Source organism: Poromitra crassiceps (assembly GCF_964638095.1).
Source record: "Poromitra crassiceps genome assembly, chromosome: 21".
NCBI classification, from domain to species: domain Eukaryota; kingdom Metazoa; phylum Chordata; class Actinopteri; order Beryciformes; family Melamphaidae; genus Poromitra; species Poromitra crassiceps.
The window spans coordinates 27,476,056-27,489,427 of NC_139638.1; the positions used below are offsets into that span (position 1 = coordinate 27,476,056).

General features: G+C 46.3%; 1 protein-coding gene across 1 annotated transcript in view; it reads left to right on the forward strand.

Moving 5' to 3' along the window:
- Positions 1-13,372, forward strand: part of unc5cb (unc-5 netrin receptor Cb) — a gene marked incomplete at its 5' end in the record, with an annotated part of 103,904 nt that overhangs the window by 61,094 nt on the left and 29,438 nt on the right. Inside the window, one exon of the mRNA XM_083657406.1 lies at positions 6,326-6,382. Coding sequence (XP_083513532.1) covers positions 6,326-6,382 — 57 coding nt within the window. The remainder of the gene's footprint in view (positions 1-6,325; positions 6,383-13,372) is intronic.

The following is a 13,372-nucleotide window of genomic DNA, read 5'->3' on the forward strand; positions in this document are numbered from 1 at the left end:
CCAGTGGGATATGAGTCCTGGTCGCTGCACTAGTGACCTCCTCTGGTCGGTCGGGGCGTCTCTTCAGGGGGAGGTGAACTGGGGTTAATATAGGATGATCCTCCTAGTGCTGCCGGGCGAATCCCCTCACTGTCAGGTGAAAAGAAGTGGCTCGCCAGTGCACATGTATTGGAGGAAGAATGTGCTACTCTACGGCTCTCCCCAGATCGGCAGAAGGGGTGGAGCAACGACCCGGACAGCAGGAGGAATTGGGGGTTAAATGGGAGAAAAATCAGGTGAGGAAAAAAATCGATTTAAAAAATAACTATTGAACAAAAAGAGAGAGAAAAACAGGAAGCGATGCATATCATTTGCTGTGTGTCAGCTCTGGCACAAATATAGTCTGTAAGTATAGGTTGAAAAAAAGGAGGAAATGGCCACACCGGGGAAGTACTCCAAGTAATTATCCTTGTCACAGCCGAGGCATCCAGGAGTTATATTTAAAATAATGATAAGTGATTATAATGTACTTTAAATAAGGGGTCATAATTACCAGGCTGCTCCTGATTGCTACTCTAATTTAAAAAACACTGGATTCCATAGGTCCAAATAGGAGGAAAACTCAGGCCACAAAAGTGGCACGAGTGGAGGCATGCTCCTATTCCTGAGCTGGCAGTTATACGTGATGACGTGTGTTTGTGCATCAAGTCTTTTGACTCTGAGCACATTTCTAACTGGACACGTTCCTTTGTAGTAACATCACTATCCCCTCCATTCACTTCATTGTTTTTCCTCCCAAACAGCAAAAAAACGGCCAAAGCTAGTTTGTGTTGTGAGCAGATATTTTCCTGCAGGCAGAGAATTTTACTTTCTGCTTCTCTCTTTCTTCCAACAAAGAAAAACAAAAATGCCCACACAGTTCAGTTCAGCCAACAACCCTGCCCCCTCTCCCCTACAATACATTCACACAGAGTGGAACCATGCTGCAGTTATCTGATCTACAGTATGTGAGTGTAGTGTGTGTGTGTGTGTGTGTTTGCCTGTGTGAGTGTACTGTGTGTGTGTGTGTGTGTGCGTGTGTGTCTGTGAGTCTGTGTGCTCATTGTAGTGTTAAAGACTTTTTTTCCCTACTCTAAACTTCATCTTGACAGCTGCAGCGAGCCGAGCGAGCGCACGGTAACCCAGTTAAATGCAGAGTTGTTTGGCTTAATGAAGTGAGTCTCTAATAAAAGCATTTAAGGGTGTTAGGGCCCACACAGTGTCACACAGATGCCTCCGTCATGCACGTAACCTCCTGCAGATGGCGACTGTGACACTAATATATAACGCACGATGTCATGAATCTGATACAGCTGGCCGGCATTAACGTGTGAGCCAGAGATCTGCTGCTGCTGCACCGTGTGGCTGGAAACAGAGCTACCTGCAGTGTGCTATAGACCCTTTTCACGGGGGCCATTTTGTGTCGAAAAGGCAGGGTAAACACAGGTGCAAGCAAAACACTAATGAGGGTTTCCAACTTCCATGATTGGAATTTGGAAACCCTCATTACTGCCTTTTTGACACAAAATGGCCCCCGTGAAAAGGGTCTATTGATATGATGCACCATGGGGTCCTGATGACATCACGGTATGGATATGATGTACCATGTGGTCCTGATGACATCACGGTATGGACCCTGGCTGATGTAACCCTATACCAATAAAGTGCCGCAGGAATGAGTCCTAAAACCCGGAAGTTAGCATCGCCTGCTTCCCTCATACGGGATTTTCAGTGGGGTACGGTGGCGCAGTGGTAAGCGCTGTCGCCTCACAGCTCGAAGGTCCTGGGTTCGATTCCCACCTGGGACGCTGTGGGCGCTGGAGTTGTGACCCCCCCATATCTTCAGTGCCTACTGCCCAGGTGGGCTATCTCGTCGAAAGGGCCTTTCTGTGTGGAGTTTGCATGTTCTCCCCGTACCCCCCAGGGGGTTCCTCCGTACATAACCCCCCACTAAAAACATGCAGAAGATCGTCATCCGACCAGTGACGACAACATCTGAAGTTGGTCCAATGATGGTCCAATGAAGGTCCCCGGGCGCTGGAAAGAAATAGCGACCACTGCTCCTGGCCTGCCCCCTGGAGGAAAGGACAAGCCTGAATGGGTCAAATGCAGAGGACATATTTCACCGGCCACCGTCAGCATGAGTGTGTGTTGTGGCCGCATGCATGTGTTGTAGTGTGTTCGTGTGACAATAAAGACGGGCTGCCGTCTGAAATCGCGTTTTTTTTTTCGTACGGGGGTTTTGGTTAGATGCCTGAAATAATGTCTGTGGTTAACAGAAGTTTATGAAACTGAGACCTGTGCGTTTAGCGAGATAATCTTCACAAATGAACATCATTTTTAGGACTTTTTGAAGCGTTTTCTGGCGATTGTAATTTTTGCGATCGCATACGCTTCAAAAATCATATGGTGTTTATTTGTGAAGATGATCTTGCTGAACACAAAGGTCTCAGTTTCATAAACGTTTGTTCACCACAGACCTTATTTCAGGCGTCTCACCAAAATCCCCAAACACAGAAATCCCATTGACTTTGCAGACGAGGGAACCCAGCGCGATGCTAACTTCTGGGTTGGCATCCAAAAAGACGTCATGATGCGGTTACACTCTAGAGATCAGCCCAACTACGTCCATACTTTCTGAGGGCTGACTGGAAGTAGGACTTAAAAAAACGCTCAGAGTGCAGAGCCAGGAACATGCATTAGCTGATTTTATACTTACATTTGTGTAAGTTATGTGTGTGGTGTCCAGAAACATCAGGGAGTAATCTAAGAGAATATTTAAGACAGACCCCTCCCCCCACAAACCCTAATCCACCCTCCCCCCTACACACACACACACACACACACACGCACACACACACACGCGCGCGCGCACACGGCCCAACCCATCTCAGAAGCATTAGTCCTGGGTTAGATTGATGGTCAGTTTGCAGAGCATATAAAGCCATAATGATATAGATTTAGCATCATTTCAGGGATTGATTTTTCGTGGAAGCTAAGAGGGTGAAGCCACTTATGTGAATGCTAATGACCGTTTCCACGAGCATTTAGGAGAACCAGCCCATTATCTAAAAGCTCACGTTATGGCAAATATGATTGGGAATGGAAGCTGTGTGCAATCCGAACTTGCCTCGGACCACTGATCTCCTGCCTCAGTGCAGCGCCGGGTCCTGAGCAAACACCTGTCTGTGGATTCCATTGCAGCCTTGATCTTATTTTCCGTTGTTTGAATTTATTTAAAACGTTACAATTGTAACTCCATCGCAGAAATGCGGCGAAGGAATTTGATACGACCGGAGTCAGAAGTCGAGGTTGCGATGCTCGACTGACTCGCCATCGCTTTGCATTGTGAAAACACAACTGGAAACCCCCAGTCAGAAAGGAAGGAGTTGTGTGATAATATGCTTTGTAGCTTGTTTATCACATTTAGTCTTGACAGAGAGTTCGGGGGGGTTGGATTTAACAACGTTAAGCACCTGCAGATTGATGTAGAGAGGTTGCACTCTGCCTGTTGAGATAGCGCTGCCCCTCCCCCCTCCTCTAACACTTCTGAGTAACGGAATTCTATCCAATTCCGCTGCACACCGTATCCAATTCCGGATACTCGTCACTCGCCTAATTTCCGGGGTTTACCAGCATTTTTTATATACGGCGTTCTCAATGGAACGCTAAGTGACACATTCAAAGTTATTTCAGAAGCTAGGTATCCAATTTCATAAATATCTATCCACATTTAAGCATAAAACGCTAAGTTGTGAACTTAGTCACAAACAAGAAGCGGGAGGGGTTAAATCCCACTTTTTTGTGACAGTTATTTTTTTATTTTTTTTATGTATACAGTAACTAAGTGATTTTCTTTTAATTTTATTTATTTAAATTGGTGCATTATTGACTAGTTGGCAGCAGCAGACAAAAGTAAGTGTCCATAATTGGATACATTTTGCATCTCAAAAACAGATCTATCAGCCATTAAAAGGACTAGAAGAAAATCAATTACAAGTTAAGAGAAAAGCGATATTAGATGGAGGTTTGTTAATTTATGAGACACCTCAGTGAAAACAGTACAGGATGAAATATATTGATATATGGTTGTGATTGCTTTTTTTGGTGGGTCATATGCTGTATGGAATTGGACACCCTAGACATGCCACTGTTCTTTGAGGTCGACCTGTCTACATCTGTGTCTTGTGCTCCCTCTGTGGCCTGGCTGTCTTCCTTCATCCTGATGTTGTTTTCCAAGCCTCTGGTAACTCGCCTCTCAGACATGACATTTTCTTGACATATCGATCTACAGAAAGGGTAGCAAATACTCCAGCAAGGTCAAATCGCTCTTTCTTCTCCTTCTTCTTCTTCTTCTTCTTCCTCCCCCTCAATTCTTTGGTTGGAAAAATTTGATCATATCCGAACAAATCCTTTTTGGCGTATAATCACCATTTTGAGTGAACACAGACTCACCGCTAATTAGCAGAGAAACACTCAGAAAGCTGCTAAACAGCAGTTTTTTGGTAACAAAGCTTATGTATATAAGATATTCAAATGACGAGATTAATCTTGAGACAACATAATTATTTCCTGTGGTTGGAAAGCTGCCATATTCAGGGGAGCAGCAGTTTGCTGATAAATGGCTGAAACACAGACAATGATTTCCTGTAGCAGGACCTCCCCCTCCCTCTCTCCCTCCCTCTCTCCCTCTCCCTCCCTCCCTCCCTCTCTCCCTCTCCCTCCCTCCCTCCCTCCCTCCCTCCCCAGCTCTGTGCCATGTGTAAAGAATAGTCCCTGTAGTCTCGGAGACCTGATGCCATTGGTTTCCTTTAGAGCTCCGCCCATGACAGGATGCCTTTACAGCGGCGCTGGTACTGTAGACCCACTCAGCATGAATATAAAGTCTCTGGGATGGGTTGAAATGGGCCATCAGTTAGGTCTGACCCTGACAGTCCCCTCCCCTCCCCTCCCCTCCCCTCCCCTGCTGCAGAACCTGCCTCCACCGGCCTGATTACATGTATGCACCAGCACCATCTATCACGCCATTGATTTTCCTGTCGCCCCACTTGTCTGCCCATGGCTCTCTCCCCCCTCCAGAAGGACTTCATTGTTTAGCTAGTTGTTTATGGATGTCCCACGGTGACGGAATATTGTGTGTGCTCTCCCCTACTACAACCCTCATCGTGTGCGTGGGTGTGTGCGTGCGTGCGTGCGTGTGTGTGTGTGTGTGTGCGTGTGTGTGTGTGTGCGTGTGTGCGTGTGTGCGTGTGTGTGTGTGTGTGTGTGTGAATGTGTTTGTTAACTGCTCCTCGGTGTACTCTTCACTTCTACACATAGCCTGGGAGTGGCCACATCCGAGGCATGGGCTGTAGTGGGCGGGGTTAAACCAAATGCACGCAAATGCCATTTACATACTTTTTTTAAATACAACATTGCGTACTCACATTTTTATAATAGCAATTTTTTTTTTTTTTTTTTTTTTTTTTTGCGGACATCCTCGGCCCTGGCAGGCTCATTTTTTTTAAAAAGATGGACATATCATATGAAACTAGAACACATAACCATGTCAATGCTAGCTTGTGGCGAACAGGGCTAAATAACGCTCTAAAGTCAGGCGGCTACATTTTGGCAAGGGAAAATCTGACATGGGCATTTTCAAAGGAGTCCCTTGACCTCTCACCTCAGGATCTAGTCTCGATCTAGGATCTAGTCTCATCCCCAGAGATGTATAGTTTAACCACTACAGCCCTGACCTGAAGCAACAAAATCCGCCAGTTTTGGGCCAACAGCGCCATCTACGTGACAGGATTTCTCCTCTAAATCTCTGTCCATCAACCTTCCTCCACCTGCTATACTCTCCTAGCATAATCGTCCCTTCATCGTGAGCAGCACCCTCCACCTCGTGCCACCAGGCTGCTGGGTGCTGCTGGAGACTTGATCATCTCCACCTCCACCACCCCCCCTCACCTACCAGCCTGAACCTCCCCAGTGCTCGAGCACCTAAGCCCAGCTGATGGATCACAGCACTCCCTTACAGGACCTCCATGTTCCTCCGTCTCTTCTCATCCGTCTCCATGCTCGCTACACAGAGCTAGAGAGAGAGGAGGAGGAGAGGAGGAGGGGCGGGAATCAAGAGAGATCACTTCCCCGTGTCATCACTCCTACTCATGACTTTGTTGCTGTCTCATTTGTTCAGTTTGTTTTTCCTGTCGGCTTTCAATTTGATTTTCCTCATCACTCTCCCTTCGTCTCCCCCCTCCCTCCCTCCCCCTCTCTCTCTCTCTCTCTCTCTCTCTCCTATCGACCATCCCTTCCTCCCCTCAAGGTTCCTTATATCAGAAGTCCTCTGAGCCCAAAGACAAGAGTGATTTGGGAAGTCCATGTGAGTTATTGTTTTGTTTTTTGTTGCTTTCTGTTGTTGTTTGTTTTTACATTGTTTTCATATTCAGTGTCATGCCTCTGTCTGTCTGATCTTTTCTTTCTGTTATACATGTAGCAAAGGGCTTAATTGGTAGGATTTGCATAAGGTGTTTACAGAATTTGTAAATACTGTTTCATATTGCAGTATCCTCCTCCGCATTAGAAGAAAATCATAGTGCAGATGCTCCAGACATTTTGGAAACATTGCGTTTTTGCAACTATCAACTTTACATAAGTGGTGTTTTGCATTGAAAAACCAAAAATGAATGAACAAATCTATTAATGGACATTGCATTATGAAAAACATATTTGCCATTGGCCTTTCCGTTTTTCCCAAACACACAGCCTCCTCAGGGTGTGTCCTAACACACGGCCTCCTCAGGGTGTGTCCTAACACACAGCCTCCTCAGGGTGCTTCCTAACACACAGCCTCCTCAGGGTGTGTCCTAACACACAGCCTCCTCAGGATGTGTCCTAACACACAGCCTCCTCAGGGTGCTTCCTAACACACAGCCTCCTCAGGGTGTGTCCTAACACACATCCTCCTCAGGGTGTGTCCTAACACACAGCCTCCTCAGGGTGTGTCCTAACACACAGCCTCCTCAGGATGTGTCCTAACACACAGCCTCCTCAGGGTGCTTCCTAACACACAGCCTCCTCAGGGTGTGTCCTAACACACATCCTCCTCAGGGTGTGTCCTAACACACAGCCTCCTCAGGGTGTGTCCTAACACACAGCCTCCTCAGGGTGTGTCCTAACACAGCCTCCTCAGGGTGTGTCCTAACACACAGCCTCCTCAGGGTGTGTCCTAACACACAGCCTCCTCAGGGTGTGTCCTAACACACAGCCTCCTCAGGATGCTTCCTAACACACAGCCTCCTCAGGGTGTGTCCTAACACACAGCCTCCTCAGGGTGTGTCCTAACACACAGCCTCCTCAGGGAGCTTCCTAACACACAGCCTCCTCAGGATGCTTCCTAACACACAGCCTCCTCAGGGTGTGTCCTAACACACAGCCTCCTCAGGGTGTGTCCTAACACACAGCCTCCTCAGGATGCTTCCTAACACACAGCCTCCTCAGGATGTGTCCTAACACACAGCCTCCTCAGGGTGCTTCCTAACACACAGCCTCCTCAGGGTGTGTCCTAACACACAGCCTCCTCAGGGTGTGTCCTAACACACAGCCTCCTCAGGGAGCTTCCTTTTAGGGCTGGGCGATATTGACCAAAAATCATTTATTGGTATTTTTAGGCTGAATGGTGATACACAATATATCTCTGTATTTTCTGCTAAGTGGGCTAAAACTTGATCCCAAAATTGAATAACTTTTTTTCCTGTAATGCAGAAAAGCAGGAAAATGCTTATGTTATATCACGATATTACATATGACAATATCTACTCTCATATCAAGATATCCATATCATTTTCTATACAGTATATTGCCCAGCCCTACTTGCTTTTCATTGTGATTGGTGTTCTGTCCTCTCTCTGGCCAGCTGCCTGTCCACAGCCATGCTGGCTCTGCCCGTTACCCTGTTGATCCTCACTAACTCCCTCTGCCTCGCCCAAAGGGAACAGCGGCTCAGACGCCCCGTCGTCTGCTGGAGACGTTAAACCACTCTGTCTTTCATTCTGTATATCTCTCAATAGTTCTCTCTCTCTCTCTCTCTCTCTCTCTGTATCTCTCTCTCCCTCTGTCCCTCTAAATGTCTGCCTGCACCCAGAGAATGGAGAGTGTTCAACAATCCCTTTCATTTCCATCACTTGTACTTTTCCCCTTTTCCTGACAATTGCTCATCAAAGGGACGTATTAATCTAAGTGATACGTTTTAATGCCGACACTTAGCAGGTCGCCGCTGCCGTCATCATCAAAGTGTGCATGGTAGATTGTTGGACTGTGAGCCTGGGGAAATGGTGTTAAATAAGTGCAGGGGAGCTCGGCACTGAAATGACATTTTCACCCTTTCATCATTGGCTCCCTGCCATGTCTGTGCTGGAGGAGGGGTTACAGGCCTAACATATAGACTGTACAGGACCCGCCCCTTTAATGTGATGTCTGTGTTAAGCCTGGGAGAGAGGCTCAGGCCACGCCTCTTTCTGGGGACTGATTGGGGTTGAAATGCCGACACTGTTACATCAGATGTGGCCTCCCTCCCTTCCTTCATGGTGGTCATACTGTCACATCGTAACCCCGTCAAACTATTTCAGACCATTGTTCAGTTTTCTGAACAGCTGCTGAAGGCTGTTTCATTTCAACAGTGATTCTGTAACACCATGAATTACACTGTAATGTATTTGAATCCACTAACTAAATTAAACCAATGAACTAAATGTTAATGACAACATGACGTTTAATTAACTATGCTTTATTTATATGAAACAGGAAACGATGCTCCTTCACCGCCACAGTATATTATAATGTGATCAAAATGACAGAGCTTAATTTCTGTAGCGGTAGTTCAGTTGTCACACAAGTTCACTCCTCTCTTCCGCGTTTATTCCTTCTATTCATCGCATTCTCATTTCTGCACGGGAACACAGGAGAGCCAGACTGAGTGCCATCTGTATCACATAGACATGAGGCCAATTTACCTCAAACCCCCCCAGCCATCATGCAGACAGACCCTGACACTGTGGTGAATGGCTCTACTATGGCTGCTGCTGCCACCTACTGGTGCAGCGCCGCTGGTATTTGCATAATCAAATGAGATATATCTTATCAAAACACATTTATCATCTATACATTTCAATTGTGTATTTATTTGCTTTGTTATTGGGCTTTTCCTATGTGTCCACCAGAGATGGGGACTTGGACTTGGGACTTGGACTTGAGTCGCACTGTCTCACTCACAGAGACTTGACTTGAGACTCGTCCTCAAAGACTTGGGACTTGACTTGGACTTGAGTTTTGGGACTTGTGAACAATCTTTATTTTTTATTAAAAAAAATTGGTGCATTAACATTAAGGAAATCTATACTGATGTCATCCAATCAATGCTGATAATGTATGCTAATAGATAAAGGAGTGAGGATAATACAGTACATGCTTTGAACTCCTTAGTTTGAGCTATGCAGTGTTCTAAGCAGACTGGATGGCACGAAACAGATGATAGAACGCTCATCCATAAGAGACTTGAGACTTGACTTGGACTTGTGACCAAAGACTTGAGACTTGACTTGGACTTGTGACCAAAGACTTGAGACTTGACTTGGACTTGTGACCAAAGACTTGAGACTTGACTTGGACTTGTGACCAAAGACTTGAGACTTGACTTGGACTTGTGACCAAAGACTTGAGACTTGACTTGGACTTGTGACCAAAGACTTGAGACTTGACTTGGACTTGTGACCAAAGACTTGAGACTTGACTTGGACTTGTGACCAAAGACTTGAGACTTGACTTGGACTTGTGACCAAAGACTTGAGACTTGACTTGGACTTGTGACCAAAGACTTGAGGCTTGACTTGGACTTGTGACCAACGACTTGAGACTTGACTTGGACTTGTGACCAAAGACTTGAGACTTGACTTGGACTTGTGACCAAAGACTTGAGACTTGACTTAGACTTGTGACCAAAGACTTGAGACTTGACATGGACTTGTGACCAAAGACTTGAGACTTGACATGGACTTGTGACCCAAGACTTGAGACTTGACATGGACTTGTGACCAAAGACTTGTGACTTGACTTGGACTTGTGACCAAAGACTTGAGACTTGACTTAGACTTGCAAAAAAATGACTTGTGAGCATCTCTGGTGTCCACACATGTTGTGTGTACTATGCACACATACATTGAGCAGTACGCGGTGGTGCACACGCAACATGCACACACAGACACAGTCAAGTCACTAAATGGCATAATGACACTTTTTGCCCGTGGCATTTAAATACCTAAAGAAGGTTTTTTCCCTCCATTTGTCAGCTGGGTGACAGTGAAGGGCATTCTTTAGCAAAAACAGCACAGAGCGCCGACTGCTTCAATAGACATATCCATCAAAAAGGTTCTGATTGCGTAATGAGTGCCTGTCCCAGTCTCAGTTTCTTACAGCCATCACCTCCATGCCGGGCCTACTAATCTCCTGGTCCAGCTGGAAACTGGACAGAGATGAAAGAGAAGCTGAGCGGTAGAAGCTATTTCTAGATGCTATCTTGCAGTGTCTCGAGAACAAAGGCAGATATGTGGGAGGCAGAGGAATACTCCATCACATTGGACTGTAATTTGAAGATGATATATCACCATACAAGATGTTTGATCTGGCTCGGGCGCCTGCTTGTTAGGACTATGTGTCATTGGGTCGCACTGCAGCACCCTTTAGTTGCACAGTGGAGCACAGTTTGTTTGTTTGTTTGTTTGTTGTCGTCATGCATGTTATACAGCCCGCTCCACACACACACACACACACACACACACACACACACACACACACACACACACACACACACACACACACAATGCACAATGTCGTCTAGCAACAGATATCAATGTGTGACTTTGTGTGTCACTGTTATTATAAAAAAATATATATATATTATTATTATTATATTTTTTACCATTCTTCTCCCCAATAGACTACTTGCACAACTCCACTACTTCCTGAAATGAGTAGGGCATCTTGGTTTCCTGTCCTACACTATAGACCAAATCAGCGGGATGTTTACATTTACTTCCGGGTACCCCTGAGGTCCACACATTATAATGGCGGTGGACGGCACAAACTGACGTGTTGAAGACAAAAACAGACAAAGAAGACAAAAATGGTTCGTCCGTGTTGTGTTGTTGTTTAATATCATTCATAACAACACTTTCACTAACGTTAGTGGAGACCAGACTAGCTAATTTACCTGTTGGACCAGACCAGAGTAGACTTGAAGCTAAATTAAATTAACTTGGCGTCAGTAGCTCTGTCTGTAATAACCTCGCGTCACCAGGCTCTTCTCACGAGTCTGCAAAAAAACAGCGAGTTTGACAGACAAACAAACGTTATTAGCTAGCTAACACTACATAAAACAAACACAGAAGAAAGGCTAGATACGTCGGACAAGCATGTTTACCAACCGTTTAACCATTTAAATTGAAAGTAGTCGGCCGAAAACAGCGAGAGGGTTTGACAGCATTTATTTGACAACACGCACATTTAAACCTGCCGCCTTCCCCAAGTGGTACCCGGAAGTAAATTTGTTTACATGGTGACGTCACGGTGATTTGGTCTATTGGATGAACTGATTCATGTCAGGTGTGCCTGATCACTGTCGTGACTGCAGCAGTCAGGCACACCTGACATTAATCAGTTCATCCAATAGTGTAGGACAGGAAACCAAGGCCGTTTCTCAATAAGCGTTCTTGTGTGTTCTTGCGTTCTTGTGTCCCTGTGAAACGTCATCAGTCGCAGCCCAAGCACTGTTCCAATACAAAGTTCACATTTCGCCAAGAACGCTTAAAATTCCCGGATGTGTTCTCGACACGCCCACTTTACCGAGGATGCTCTGGTTGGTGACTTGTGTCAACTTGGCAAGGCAGATATCCCAGCATGCATTTCGGCATAAGCAGAGGCAGAAGGCAGCAGAGAAGTCGCCATAAGCTCCGGAAAGTTTTTTACAATTTAAAGTTTTATTTCATCACTAAATTAATTTCTGATGACTTTTGATGCCTACAAGCAGGGTAGTAGGTTTCAATAAGTGCCACTTTACGAAACATTTATGGCGAAAAATGGCAAAAAGTTCCAGAGCACAATTGGCTGCATCTACATCAGCTGAGCTTTTTATTTGTGTAGTACTGCAGGCGGCCTCTGCGCTGGTATTGCGCAATACCCTCAAGAACGCATCATCTCAAACTGCCAACAGCGTCGTGTGTGCTTGTGACCTAGCAAGTTCATTCTTCCAAGAACGACTATCAAGAACGTTCTCCCCAAGAACCCAAGAACAAGAATGCATTCTTGGTATTGAGAAACAGCCCAAAATGCCCTACTCATTTCAGGAAGTAGTGGAGTTGTGCAAGTAGTCTATTGTACTTGGACAATTCCCCCTGCTGCCCCAGTCGCTGCTCCACCCTCTGCCGATCTGGGGAGAGCCGAGACTAGCACCATGCTTCCTCCGACCACATGCGCAGTTGCCAGCAGCCACTTCTTTTCACCTGACAAGGGAGTTTCACCGGCAGGACGTAGCACATGGGAGGATCACGCTATTCCCACCTGTTCCCTTCCCCCCCGAACAGGCGCCCCGCCCGACCAGAGGGGGCGCTAGTGCAGCGACCAGGACACATATGCCCAATCCGGCTTCGCTCCCTCAGGCACAGCCAATCATGCCATACATGGCTGGTGATAGATGTCAGATACTGTGTGCGTGTGTGTGTGTGTGTGGGTGCGTGCGTGCGTGCGTGCGTGGTGGGTGGGTGGGTTAGTGGGTTCACACCCATTTTCGAACTCGGTCTTCATTTTGACATACCTGTGACAGCATTTTCCACGGTTATTCGCAAAATCTGTCCACAGACACAGACAGGGATATAAACACCTGGCAAACTACTCAAAATGGCTTCTGTGGCAGTTCCCGCTACAATACGTGTCGCCAGGACCACATTTTGCCTTGATGGACGCCCCCCCCATTCCACACACACACACACACACACACACACACACACACACACTCACTCACACACAGACAGTGAAAACAATAGCAGCCCTACAGTGGCGGCTGGTAATGACAATAATATTGTTACATCGACCAACAAACTGGTTATCGTGTGTGTGTGTGTGTGTGTGTGTGCGTGTGTGCGTGTGTGTGTGTGTGCGTGCGTGTGTGTGTGTGCGTGCGTGCGTGTGTGTATGTGTGCATGTGCATGCGTGCGCATATGGCAAAGCTGTGATGTGAAGCATTGGCACAGGTTAGCATTAGCAACTGGCAGCATTAACTGAGTGAGACAGCTTTGACTCAGCTGCCCTGGCAACGGATGCTTGT